The 14,257-nt window shown below is 39.0% G+C and overlaps 2 protein-coding genes across 3 annotated transcripts in view; both read left to right on the top strand.

The window, feature by feature from the left end:
• Nucleotides 1-786: 786 nt before the first annotated feature.
• nars2 (asparaginyl-tRNA synthetase 2, mitochondrial) lies at nt 787-5,260 on the top strand. The gene is made up of 14 exons (XM_044354201.1): nt 787-1,126; nt 1,532-1,641; nt 1,739-1,859; nt 1,993-2,133; nt 2,214-2,294; nt 2,435-2,529; nt 2,666-2,798; nt 3,344-3,442; nt 3,580-3,617; nt 3,712-3,778; nt 3,899-4,036; nt 4,158-4,255; nt 4,909-4,935; nt 5,029-5,260. The coding sequence occupies exons 1-14, from the start codon at nt 968-970 to the stop codon at nt 5,171-5,173; spliced, it is 1,452 nt and encodes a 483-aa protein (XP_044210136.1). The 5' UTR covers nt 787-967; the 3' UTR covers nt 5,174-5,260.
• Nucleotides 5,261-5,978: 718 nt separating this feature from the next.
• The window catches only part of gab2 (GRB2-associated binding protein 2), a 38,102-nt gene continuing 29,823 nt past the window's right edge, over nt 5,979-14,257 (top strand). For both annotated transcript variants that reach the window (XM_044354200.1, XM_044354199.1), the window contains exon 1: nt 5,979-6,377. In XM_044354200.1, the coding sequence (XP_044210135.1) occupies nt 6,306-6,377 (72 nt within the window). In that variant the 5' untranslated portion in view covers nt 5,979-6,305. The remainder of the gene's footprint in view (nt 6,378-14,257) is intronic.

The raw sequence follows: 14,257 nt of genomic DNA, 5'->3' as shown, positions 1-14,257 counted from the left end.
ATAATTGCTATCCACTGGAGATCCACTGTTTTGCCCACTTCTTCACAGTGGTGGTTTGTGCTTTCAAAGTATTTGATGCTTGATATATCTTAATATAACATCAAAGGGAAGCCCCAGGAATTTTTACAAAATGTGGTATTTACATTACATTTAGAATTTCTATTTAAATTTAAAACAATAAACCAAACAAGCAAACAAAATAAAAAAGAGAAAATCACATGATATAAACATAGATATATTGACCTCAGCAATAAGTATTATTATGAGTGTATGCATGTGCATATTTATACAAAAGGAGAAAAGAAATTAACTTGTTTGATAGCATTTTAATTTGGCAATTTGACTGGACCTGTTTCTGTAGAATGGTTAAGAGTATACATAAGAAACACCACTTACCTGATGTATATATTCCCACAGCTGTATTCAGTGAAAAGGTAAAATTAGAGGTTAGAAATTTACTTCATAACTATATACTGTGTTCTTTTTCTCCTTCTCTCAAACAGTGGATTATAGTTAATTTAAAGATTATAGTTTTGTTTTTTAAATGATGACGTTGTCTGCATACTGCTCTTCCCTTGGTAATTCTATTATATCCCCTTCATATATATTAATAATATAACCGATAATGGTAATTCAAACGATATTATATTATTAACTTTGAACTTCCGCAGCATTTCGGGCTATTTTTAAGAAAACTACATCTCCCTTGAGCATGAAAAGGACCACTGCGAGAAACCGGAATATGATTGGCTGCTTATTGATCACGTGGCTGAATTGGACGAATGGTGAAAGACCCAATCAGGAAGTGATATTGTTGAGACAACTGATACAACGTGAATGTCAAAAGTGTAAGCAAAACGAAATACACCTTAAAAATACGATTAAATATTTTGTTTTTGGTATCATCGAGTTGTCGCAACATGAGCTTTTAGCGGTTTTTGTGTCGGAAGGTGGAGCGTTTGTCACGATGTTTCAGGCTGTAGCTAAAACGCTTTCTGTTGCATCAACCAGTTCAGTATCTCGGGGGATATTAAGTATTCGACATTATTGTAAGAAGACACCAACGAAACTAAGAGTATCCGAAGCAATTTCAGGTGCTGAATTGGGAGCAAATGTCAAAGTACAGGTAACGTTAACGCCTATTTTATTGCAAGTAATAACCAACCTAACATGCTACTCATGTACACCCAGACTACTATATTTCATTTTTGAGAACTGAATTAATAAATCACCTAACTACCTTATGAAAACCTCAATCCCTCCTATCATATACTTGCTTTTAAAATAAATTACCATAACTGAGTTCTTACATATCACTGAACAAGCTTATATTTTGGCTGAATTCCTCCTATACCTTACACATGTACAAATTTATACATACATTTAGTTGACATACTGGTGAGAATGAATGTAAAGTTAAATTTGTGAATATTCTTGGTTTGTGAATACTGTATTACATGCAAACAAAAAGAAGTTATATCTGTATTCCCACTGACTGTTAAGTATACTTTGATTTGTCTCTCTCATGCAGGGATGGGTTCGCTCTGTCAGACCTCAGAAGGCAAATCTATTTCTGAATGTGAACGATGGGAGCTCCTTGCAGTCATTGCAAATTGTTGCCACTTCAGAGCTGAATGATCCGTAAGGACTTCAATTGTATTTAGTATGAAGGTATTACGTATGCATGCTTAAATATTTTGATTTCTACTCTTTTTTTTTTCTCCCCCCTCAAATGAAGGTTGCTCACATTTGGTAGTGCTGTTGAAGTCACAGGTATCCTTAAGAAAAGTCCACATCGAAATCAGCCAGTTGAACTGGAGGCAGAACATATCCATGTAATTGGAGAGTGTAACCCTGTGGTAAGGACAATAGTTCCCATTTTGCTTACAGTAATCACTGTGCTCAAATTGTACCTCACCTATGTCGTAACCTTTTATGTTGTCATTGTATAGGAAAGGTAATTCTTGTCAATTATTGTTGTTCTTATTTCAGGATTTTCCCTTTAAGATCAAAGACAGACATGGGCTTGAGTATATCCGCCAGTTTCCTCATCTCAGGTGTAGAACAAATGTCTTTAGTTCCCTTTTGAGAATACGAAGCGAGGCCACTTCAGGAATTCACTCATATTTCAAGGTGAGAACCATCAGTGGAGGAGTTTTTTAACAGAATGCAGAGCAATGCTTGTATTTATTTATTTGATTTTTTTTTTCCAGGAAAATGGCTTTGTGCAGATTCACACTCCTGTCATCACCTCAAATGACTGTGAAGGGGCAGGGGAGCTTTTTCAGGTTGAGGTGAGAATCTTCAGATGCGTTTACCGATGTTCTAAAATGCGAGGTCACCTCCAGTATGTAACGGTCCATCAAAGCTCTGGTGTGAACAGAAGGATTAATGGCATTGATTTTAAACCACAAAACTTCTGTTTTTACTATAGCCGTCAAGCCCAGAGTACGAAGAGGATCAGAACTTTTTCTCTGTTCCAGCCTTCCTGACTGTGTCTGGTCAGCTTCATTTGGAGGTGATGTCAGGGTGAGACAAAGTATAAGAATATTTTTAATCTTTACAATTCCCACTTGTACATTCTGTCTGAGAGAGTACGAGACAGGCACATGTGCTCACACTGAAGTACATTTCTAATTATGCCTTGTCACTCATTCTCTTGCAGGGCTTTTTCTAAAGTCTACACATTTGGGCCAACTTTTCGTGCAGAGAACTCCCAAAGCAGACGCCACCTGGCTGAGTTCTATATGGTGGAGGCCGAGGTCTCCTTCACACAGTCCATAGAGGACCTCACCAAGGTACATTATGTCATTGTCTGCAAAATACATTATTGCTCTATGATGTCAATCAAAGCATCATACTGGTTAATACGTTATAGCCTGTTAACTACTTTTCACTCATCCGTTTTCTATGCATACAGTAGATTGATATCTTGCACTTTTGAAAGCCCTGATAGGAAAATCAGCTTCTAGGACTTGGAATATTTTTATATGTGCTGTAATGTTCACAATGTAAACCATGACATTTATCATTTTGTCACCTTTTTCTCTGTCAGGGTTGCTTCATGTATGTTTAGGGGGATGACTTCATCCAGAGAAAGAGAGACATTAAATCTTTTTTCTCTCTTAAATTGTTTGCTAACCTTTGATTTTAAAAAAAAAGCAGTCATCACAGACTGGCTACTTCTTTAAACATGAGCATCTCGGATGAAGTCAATCGATGTCGCATCATTTCTGCGTACTGAAATTCAGATTCTACACTTACCTTATGTGACTTTTAAAGTTGCCCTTGTGCTCAGTTGTCTGGGAAAGCTTTAATTATTAAACTGGACCCCGCTCCTTAGGTCATGGAGGACATGTTCAGATCTGCCACAGAGCATGTCTTGGCTCACTGTGCGGAGGATGTGGATTTATTTCACAAGCATGTGACTCCTGGACACAAGGTGAGTCCTGAAGGACACTTATTTAACTTGGCTACATAACCTGGCTACTTATACCAACCAGCCATGACTGCATCTGACTTTTATTATCATCTCTTACACTTACACAATTTTCCTATATTGCATCTATATATTCTAAGGACACTGTAGATGCGATGCTAAAGAGGAGGTTCCCTACGTAAGTCTCCGTTTTTATATACATGACCATATAAAAATAAAAATTATAAAGAATAAAACCATAAATGAGGGATACTCTGTCAATCTACTTCTAGGATTACCTACAGTGAAGCTATAGACATCCTAAACCGCAGCTCAGAGAAATTTACCTTCCCAACAGACGTAAGTGGTTTTATTTCCTCCTTGATAGAGCAAACTTGATATCTACCTCCACTGTATATTGGCTTCTAACTCTATCATTCCACAGAGCTTCATGTTGACCTTAGCTCTTCTTTTCTACAGTGGGGATGTGACCTTCAGACAGAGCATGAGAAGTATCTGGTGAAACATTGCGGCAACATTCCAGTCTTTGTCACTGATTATCCTTATGATCTCAAACCCTTTTATGCAAGAGACAACCAGGACCATCCTGAGCATACAGTAAGACATAGTTACACACAAATCCAGAGTGAATCAATTATTTAACTACTCAATTCTTTCCTTTTAATGTCAGTCGGGTCATAGCAGCGATTTGCATATCCAAGCTGTTGTTTACGTGCAGGCAGCTGCGGTGGACCTTCTTGTGCCGGGAGTTGGAGAGCTCTGTGGGGGCTCGCTGAGAGAGGAGAGGCTAGATCTGCTGAGGGCTCGGCTGGAGGAGTAAGAACATGTTCTCAAGGGGCATTGGAGGGCCATTTCTGATACATTTAGCATATAGAAATCAATATCTGCTCAGTTGCTTTACATTTGTTACTTTACGTTACACAAGGACAACCCCGGAAGTGTCACCCTGGTGTTGCAGTGCTTTAAATAAAAAGCACGTCTTTACACAACTGCCCACAACAAGTCAAACAACTGGGCAACAATGTGCAGAAAGTTAGGGATTTTCACCTGTAAAAACCCAAACTATAGAGTACATATAACATTTATATTGCATTTGTATTTATGTATTTATATTATTCATTTATTAAAACAACGTGAATTAACATTACATGTATTGTGCAAAGGAAACAAGATGTAAATGCAGGTTTTGCTGACAGTTTTACATAGTTGTGGACAACATGGAACCTTTGTCACATCTTCAGTCTGCTATTTTAAACTTCAGCCCAATGTGCAGGTGAATTTATCTGTTGCTTTAAGTCTAACTCTAATATGTGCAACACCTGTTTTTAGGCTGTAACGTTCAGTTAGGTACAGAAAACATCTGCAGAGAAAGTGAAGTTTTCATTTGCACAGAGAAAGAGAGGATTTATTTTAGATGTTGAGCTTATGTTATGACCAATGGCTCTAACGTAAATCATTATTCTTTTCAGGGTGGGATTAGAAGACACCTACAGCTGGTAAAATAAAATAAAAAATACATTTACATAAACATTTCAAAAATAACATGCTGATCATGACAAGGTCTAATGACATTTTTATTCATTTTGCAGGTATCTGGATTTGAGGCGTTTTGGTTCCGTCCCTCATGGTGGCTTTGGACTGGGATTTGAGCGATATTTGCAGTGCATTCTCGGTGTAGACAACATAAAAGATGTGATTCCTTTTCCCAGATTCTCCCATTCATGTCTTCTGTAAAACACAGTCGGAGCCTGGTAGCCATTTTGTAATTATGTGTTTTTCATGTCTGGCAAATGTCTAATAAATATGATATTCAAAACTATACTCAATACTTTTTTTGTTTGTTTGTTTATTGGTACAATAATACAATTATTTCTGTAGTAAGTGTATCCGCACCTGTCATATGAAAACAATTGGTATTTAGATGATGTATTTTCTTTGTCAGAATGACATGCCCTCAAACTACATGTACGGAGTCTCACTCTCTACTATTTATTTTTCATTGCTTCTCAAGGAAGCTTTGAGTTACATCAAATGATGTCTCTTTAACCTGTTAACCATATTTGAAAAAAAAGTGTTTTCAGCATTAACTGTCAAGTATTCCAACTTTCCACAAGATGGTGCGTTTTCCCATCTCATTCACTTGGGACAATACGAACCTTTTATTATATCACAGCAGTTAACTCTATTAACATTATCATTTCATCAAAATACAGAAAAACCTTTTCAAGAAATCTCTTTGTAGAAATAATTAATATATATTTGCCATTTGATCTCACACGTTTGATTTAATAATTTAAATTGGTTGCGTTTCAACATTTATAATAAAACAATTACTACAACTCCTTTTTTTGTACGCCAAACGCCAAAAAAAAAAAAAAATGTTTCAATTAGTTCCTTGATGATTTAAACATACTTTGGGATCATAAACTACTTGTAGCAAGCAGCTCTCCCATCCCATGTATCCCAGCGGAGCCCATCCCTCTCTTTGCTCGGTGGGCGTGGTATGAGTTGGGAAAACAAACTGCAGACACCCTATGATACTTCCTCACCCTGCATCAGTTGAGTTTACCCGCGGCTCCTTGTCAGCTGGCCGTGCGTAATTCCCCCCTCTAGAATCGAGTTGCGCCTTTTTTTTTCTCGCCCTACCAGGATTTTGCGCGCAGGGTGTTGCACACAGTACCACCAGGAACGACTGGCAACATCTCCGACCAGCACTACTTTTGTTTTTATCAAATGGGGGGAGCAGACTGCACCAGTGAGAGCCAAACGCCGACAGCACTTTGAACAGGCAAGCCTGCAGGAGCCGTCATGTACTAGTGACAGACCGCAGTTGTAGAGTAACAAGAAACAGCAGACTCTTACAAACATGAGCGGCGGAGAAATCATCTTCCAAGGCTGGCTGAGAAAGTCACCACCGGAGAAAAAACTGCGAAGATATGTAAGTGAAATTACTTTCGTTTGCCTCATCTCTGTTTATGACTTTGTGGTGGAGTAACCGAGTTTCTATAGTTTCTGTCTTTGTCAGATTTCTTCCTTCTGTGCTTTGTTCCTCAGCATCTCAGATAAGTGATGTCAAACAGATATTTAAAGTCCAGTTGTAGCAGGTGCATCCCACTACCATCTGGACCTCTCCTCTTTTTTTAATGTCTTGTTTTGCAGGAGGAACCACATATTATTCTTGATAGTAAAATACAGGTTCAAACCGTTATCATATAGTTCTGTATGAAAATTGGCAGATTTTGCATGTAAGGCCACTCATTGTGGGGTCCTATGACAACACGGAGGTAAGCCTGTGTAATACCCGACAGCTGTCTATAATTTTGACTAAATAGCTCTCAGATGCACATAAACTGCCATTTGGGTTTATCCGATCATAATGAGGTAATGTCTAATCAAGCATTGATGTGACCAGTTTTCATCTCGGCCAAGCCGACTAATGTCACAACAATAGTGATAACTGCACAGCACTAGAGTGCCTTGATAAGGCTTTATAAGCCAGAGCTGCTAGTCTCTTGCTGGGTCCTGGGCAGGGGAATGGCTACAACTCAGATAATAGGATTTATGGAGGCAGATAGAACCATGAGACAATCTCCTATAAATACAGCTGTCCACTGTTTATGTATGGTGTTGCATTACTAGGCCTCTTCATGTTCCTACTAGCTGACTTTGCCATGATGTCATCTCTCTGTTTCATCTGGAAATCCATCCTTGAATGTCTTCAAATGCATCCCCCCCCCACCTACCCCCCCCCCCACCACCCCCCTGTCATTTCCTCATTGTCTTCCACTTAAAGCTGGCTAATGTTTACACAGAGACCACCATGGTCAGTATGGAACAGCAGCTGCAATGGTACAGAGGAAAAAACGTGCTTGGTTCATAGCAGTACTGTATAAACAACAGGAGAAAAGGACCCTCACAAGGCATAATGCAGCTAACATAATGGTCAACGTCAGGCAAAAAGAGCAAGGAACAGCCTCTCAAGCTTTCTCACCCTCCTTCTCACCCTGAGCAGTAACCTATAAACAACTACACAGACACACACACACACACACACACACACACACACGCACAGTTTCAGCCAGAAAACAGTGTCATGAGATGGAGTGTCCAGAACAGGCAGACTTGTGAATGCAATAATCTGTCCATCTGAAATTCCTTCCACTTAAAGTCAGGCTATGGACAATCGGGACCATTTACTCACCAGTATTGCTGTCATCTGACATAGCTGACATAGTTTGATGTAGAGGGATATTTTCAGATACTACTTTCACATACTCTCAGTCATTCCAGCCCGGAGGTGTGTTGCATTTCTCAAGGAACACGGTGGCAAGTTTGATCGGTCATTATATTGGAATGAGCTGAGGAGGTGTAAGGAATGTTTTGTCTCTGGGCTGTAACTGACACAGTAAATGCTACAACAGTCCCTACTGTCATCTCTTTTTAGGATGTAATTTGCAACAATGAAAAGGTGTTTTAATCCTTAACAACACCTTCACAGTCACTGTTCCCGTCTCTTTCTGTCATAAAGTACTCCCTAAGCCAAATGAGATCTCTGTTTGTTAATCAGTAGCTACTTGTTGAAATGATTGGTCATTGTATTCAAAAAAGGTCCCCTGTGACCTTCCACAATAAGGTTTCTGTAAATGTGGTACACAGTTATGCATGTTTAATGCAGTGTAGAATCCAGGGCAGGGTTAGGAAAGAGTAAAAACTGGTACTACCACCGACAGGTCTGGCATGCAAATCATATGCAAAGTCAGGCAGCAACACAGTCATGGCAGTTGAAGCCTGAATGCAACTGGTGGGGAAGACAGGAGACAACATGTTTATGCTCAGTAATAAACATGATTTGGTTAAATGTCTTCTAATTGTTTACAAATGTGATTAATTGTCAGCACTGATTCTTTCATTGTACTGGAACAGCTCACTCGCCGCACAAATACACAATGAGCACGAATGTTCTATGTCCCCCCCCACCCCCCCCCCCACCCCTCAAACATGTGACACTGACGGAGACACTTTCCACACGTGCTGCGTCTCAACAAGGAAAACAGTCGCGCTCTAATGTCGTAAAGCTGCTCAGTGAATCACTTGATTGGAGTTTGATTTTTCTCTTCACGGGGGTTGATCAAGGCTCCAGAGGTGGGCAGTGTTTTTAAGGGTAGGTGGGAGGGGCTTGGTTGCTTTTGTTGAACATTGTCCAAAATAAGCAAAAGGAACATGAAAACAACTGACTAATCCAGCACTTACCCTGGGCCTCTTGCATAGTTCTGTTGAGGTTATTCTACTCATCAGTCAGTGGTCATACATTATGCCTGTCATCACGTCTGATACATTAATCTCCCGACAATCTTGTATTTGTAGCTGCTGCTTAGCTGACAACAAAACCACCTATCAAATCAGTATTGTGCTCAAAATATACTTGCTGGTGATAGTTTTTCTTCTTTAATTTGGTTTGTTTCCCAACCACTTCCTCACCTGTTTTTTTTTTATTAGACGGTTATGACTTCCAGCATTGACATATGCGTAACAATAAGTCATCTGAATGAATCATGCATGTATGAATTGTACTTTGCATGCAGAAGATATATGAATACATGTGATATTTCATACTGTAAACAATTCCTGTTCTAAGGTTGGGATCAAGCTGCTGTTGGCAAAACCCATCTGTCCGTTGTTATATCTGACATCACAAACATGTCTGTTCACATACAGTAAAGCATTGCCACATTCCAGACAGATCATATCGGCAAGGTGATAGCTGCTACTTCTGCTTTCTCCCGCTGCCAGTTTTCAAAGGGCTTTACCCTCTTGCCCTTGTGAATGGTAGAAGAGAGGGAAGAGGAACAGAGGTGGGGGGCAATCGGTGCGTTCTCAAGGCAGGCATAGCAGTGCAGCAGCAGCAGCAGCCTGTGTCCCGTTGTCAGCTGCCGGGTCTGCTGTTGTTTTGCAGAGGGGCTTTGGGAAGTCCTTGCCCTCAGAGGTCAACTGAGAACGCCTCCCAGTTCCTGCTTTGACAGACACCCAGCGCTCACACAGACATTTTCCTTGTTCCACTTTATCTGTGGGCTCTCATATGGGCCATTCCCCAGAAGCTACAAACTGGGGTGGCTTTATGTGACTGCAGTGTCAAAGTCAGATTAGTTTATTGTTGTTAGATATGTTCATTGAAATGGAACCTTGTGATTACTGTGATGACTTATTGTGAAGACTGCAACTAACAGTTATTTTATTTGTTGGCTAATCTGTTGATTGTTTTTAACTTTAAGAAGCAAAGTGCCTTCCTGAGATGTTACAGATACATCTTATAAACTGACCATTCATAATGAATATTAAATGTAAATAATGAAAAGCCCAACGTGACTTCAAACTGCTTGTTTTGTGCAACCAACAGTACAAAACCCAAAAAGCAGCATATTCTTACATTTTAGAAGCTGGAATCTCTTATCAAAAGTGTTGTTGAATAGTTTTCTGTCGATCAGTTAAATGAGTAATCATTTCAGCTCTTCATTCATCAGAAATGAATACGTAAAAGTCACAATTATCTGTCACAGAATCATACTATCAGCTTTTGCTAATCTAACCCCAAGTACATCCATCCTTTCACATTCATTGTGAAAATCTCATGTTGGCCTTGTTTGAACCTCTGTCATAATATCCTGTCCTTTGCCATGAACTCTGTTTTAGTCTGTGTGTATTCTGTCCAAAACTTAATTATTGCACCAATAGCAGATGCCAGACTTCCTTTGGATGGTACCTACAGGAAGTGTTGTGACAGAGGTCCCATGACAGGGAAAGAAATTAAATTGGTCTGTGACTATATAAATGTATTTCCATCTATCAAGACTATCAGCTGCACTTAAAATAGTGTTCTGTTCTGTTCTGAAGGAAATTAGATCCCATTGATTTTTCTCTTGTGATTTGGACCAGCAGTGAGAATGTTTTTACCTATTTGCTGAACTCTCAGAAAGAACACTAACACGGGGACAATGGTTTCATTTAATGGTGCTTAAAATAAAAAAAATAAAAATAAAAAAAATGTGACCACAACAATATGAATCATAAGCAGCTGAGCCAACAACTGCTGTGCTGATCCAGAGATCACAAATGGTCACAGTTTTGGAAGGTACTGTACTAGTGAGACAATAAACAAACATCTACAAGCTGTAGTTGGATAATATTCTGAGCCGAATAAAATGACTACTAGATCACAGATAAGATTACAATATATGGTTTGTTTCATATCGTCCTACGAAGTGTGGCTCTGCGCTTCTAATTTTACCAATAATATAACACACCTACTGAGAGTATACTCCATAGATTATTCCACTGTAGGATAATGTCTTCTGTTTGTACCACATAAATAGGAATCTAGTTTTTGCTGGGTTGATTAGATCCAAACTAGACGTCATGTAGAGGGATCATGCTACTAGCTGATGCTTACATGTCATATGACTCATTAGATCGGCCTCCTTAAGCAAATTGACTTTACAGTCATGGTGTGAGTCAGTAGAAATGCCTTTTGGCCTCTCAGTCGGCGACATACAGAGACATAAATCTGAGAATGATACAAAAAACAATAATTTACACAAACAGTTTGAATTCATCCATGATCAAAACTTTGAATAACTGTTGACACCTGAGGTTTCAGAGGGATTTACTCGCTTTGGTGTTTTAATGAGCGGCTACTGACAACTCTAAGTTTATTTTTTGGCATTTGTATTTACCCAGGGATGGTTAAACACTAAGCACACATGCTCCTTTTGATGGACACTCTGCTTTACAGATTATAATAAGTATTAAATATTACATAATATGTGTTACAAAACTATGCGTTTCAGCTTACATAGACTTCAAAATACAAGTCAAATAAACTTAGACTCTTATGCCAGTCAACATCAGAAGGAGAATGTGTTATTCCTTCAGCACACAGCATACTGTATTTATAGTTGGTGATAATATTTATACATGTGTCCGGTGGTGGTGGTTTTCTTCTCGGCAACTTGTTAATGGTTTGATAAAGCTTGAAAATTGCCTTGCTGTGTCATAAATTATGCAGCTATTTTTGAAGCTCATTACACACTGGATCACTGTAATGATCCCTTAAAGGTGCCACTCACAAGGAGTGATTGTCTGTGAAAATAATTTATGTAACTGTTCAAATACATAAAGCAACAGTACATACACGTTTACATGCATACATATGGAAAAGGGAAATGCCTGTATGCTGATAAAATTTGGGTGCACGATATATATCAGCTAATTATTTTAGGCATAAATATATATAATTGGTAACAGGACTAATATCAGTATTAGTAATTATTCAGTTAAACAAGAAAATAACTAATCATTTTAAATTAATCAAGTTAATATAAAATGTAATTGAGGGGAGCCAATTTTTCTTTTAATAATTATAAAAACTTTTCTTTGTTTTTTTTTTAGATGTACATGTGACAGTCAGGATTATTCAGGGAAGCTTTGAGGCTACAGAAAGAAATGCAAGAACAAAGATGTTTGACCAGATGATTTGTAGGTGTACTACAGCACAAGGCAAATACGACACACATGGTAGAATTGCAGTGAAATTAAATGCCATTGGTTAAAATGATCATGACCAAAATTTCGAAATTTGCATCCCTTGAAAATATGTTTTATTCAGCACTTTAAAAATGGTCCTTCTACTGGAACACTTTGTTACAAAGTGAAGTGGAGCTCTTCACTTTGCTCTCTAAACGAAACTGCGCATATTGTGGATACAATTGCATGGTGAAATAACACTGTAAAACTAGCAGCTGTATTTATTCTAAAATTAGGGGGATATGTGTTGTCTTCCTGTTTCACATGAAAACACTTTTGCTTGCTGCAGTAGTTTGTAGAAGTTGGAAATGTGTAAGCAAAACGCCTTTTTTGGCTGAGATAGGGGTATATGGTAGTCAAAATTAAAACAGCTGCATGCAAGCGCTAGTTTTTTTATATGGCAGTGATAAATCATGTAGGAAAGAGTGAACTTCTTCATATCAAGATTGCTTGAATTAGGACTAGATTCTGCTTAAGATTCAGATAATGAGTCATTGCGGTTCAGCTCTAGGAGCTGATATTTATTATAACCGAGTCTCGTGTAAGAATAGACTGAGTAATATTGCGGGTGTACAGAAACGGACTTCACTGGAAGTCAGTGTGACATCATTGTCACCTAAGATCAGCAGAGACAAATAAGCCAAGCACCCGAAGTTTTCAGGTACATAATGCACTCACTGTTGGCCATCTTAGACATCGGCAGACCCAAAAACGTGGACGATAGAGGAGTTGGACATTAAATGCTCTGGATGTTATGATGTGATTAAAACTTCATTAACACATCAGTTTGATTGTTAGTCATGATCAGCTTTGTGAGCGGATGGATACAATGACATGTACATGTTAATAAATGACGAGGCGAGTGATATAAGGGGAAATGACATTTAAAAACCACTATATGAGGTGAATTATTTTCTGCTCTAGCTGCATAATATATTTTCCAATGTATTTGCTGACGTCATATTGTACAAGCAACATCCTGAATGAGAGAACTGTGTTTGAAAGTATTGATGCACGTAGCTAAGTGAGGACAATAGCCTCATAGACACCATGAGGTTAGAAGTGAAACGATGGTGTGACTGATTAAGGTGCTGAGATCAGACTTTCTATGTAAACATTTCTACTCTGTGGTATTTAAGAGAAAACTCAGAGTTGTGTGTTGTGTTTTATCTATCTTACATCTAAAACCAGCTTAGAAGGAGTCAGAGAGACCGAGAGATGCGCACGGTACACCCTCCATACACAGACGTGTATGAGCTGCAGCAGATGGCAGAGGCAGGGGAAGTGACACAAAGAGTTCTGATTAAAGATAATGCTCCCCGTTACTCAAACCGTCAGGGTGGGCTCACACTAAGTAAGCCCAGCCTTTTGCTGATATGGAGACAGGGTGAGAGATTACTCATTTTCCTAATGATGGAAGTGTTCAGCTGCAAATTGAGGCTGATTATATCTGCTAAGAACTTTTGAGAGGTTGTTTTTCATAAGATGTGCTGCGATTTTTCACAGATCATTGCCCCCGTGAAGCAAATGAATGAGGACTGTGCCGAATGCATCGCTCTTCATCATCATCTCGCCTGTAGGATGGAGCTTTCCATCGCAGCAGTATGATGTCGTGTGTAGGAATCATATTTCCCTATACTGTCAATAACATCACCCTCTACTCTACATACACTTAATGGGTTTCAAAGCTGAAATTTAGCTTAAAAGGAGAATGTGAACTTGGCAATTCAACACATGAGGGAAACATCAGAAGTTAAGCGTTCCTACCCTCAAGACCTTGTCTATCTTGGCGCTCCGTGGCTAACCTCCCACCTTCTTTATTAACACACAAGAATTTATTGGCCTGTTTGGGTCTTATCTGCATGTGTTATGTCCTGCAGCTGCTGGCCTTTCAGGGTCAGTGTTTTGACTATTGGGAAACCTGAGCAGTTAAATTGCAACGGTGCTCTAATGCATTCGTTGGGCTTAAAGGCCTGTAGTTTTATACTCTTAGCAAATCTGTTTAAAATCTTGTCATGTTTACTTTTCTGGGTACATGGATGGGACAGTGCCTTGTCCAACCCAGGAGCATCTGGATCTCTTCACCACTCGGGACAGATAATGGGCGAGAGCTGCTGAAAATGCAAAATAGCCACACCACGCTGTTGGTGCTCTGTTGGGCTCCTGTTTTGTTTGTAGTACCTGAATTTATTGGAAATGCTCCAGAAATGTGTGTCATAAACTTTGTCTGGGAAACTGTCT

The sequence above is a fragment of the Thunnus albacares genome, chromosome 6, assembly GCF_914725855.1.
Source record: "Thunnus albacares chromosome 6, fThuAlb1.1, whole genome shotgun sequence".
Lineage (NCBI taxonomy): Eukaryota > Metazoa > Chordata > Actinopteri > Scombriformes > Scombridae > Thunnus > Thunnus albacares.
The sequence above is the reverse complement of the archived record's forward strand: the minus strand, read 5'-3'. Positions and strand labels throughout refer to the sequence as shown.

Bases quoted from the DNA above. Each gene is read 5' to 3' on its own strand.
- nars2 (XM_044354201.1), top strand. From the start codon at position 968: ATGTTTCAGGCTGTAGCTAAAACGCTTTCTGTTGCATCAACCAGTTCA. The intron at 1,860-1,992 runs GTAAGGACAATA...TTCTTATTTCAG, and splicing joins TTGGAGAGTGTAACCCTGTG to GATTTTCCCTTTAAGATCAA. The intron at 2,530-2,665 runs GTGAGACAAAGT...ATTCTCTTGCAG, and splicing joins CATTTGGAGGTGATGTCAGG to GGCTTTTTCTAAAGTCTACA.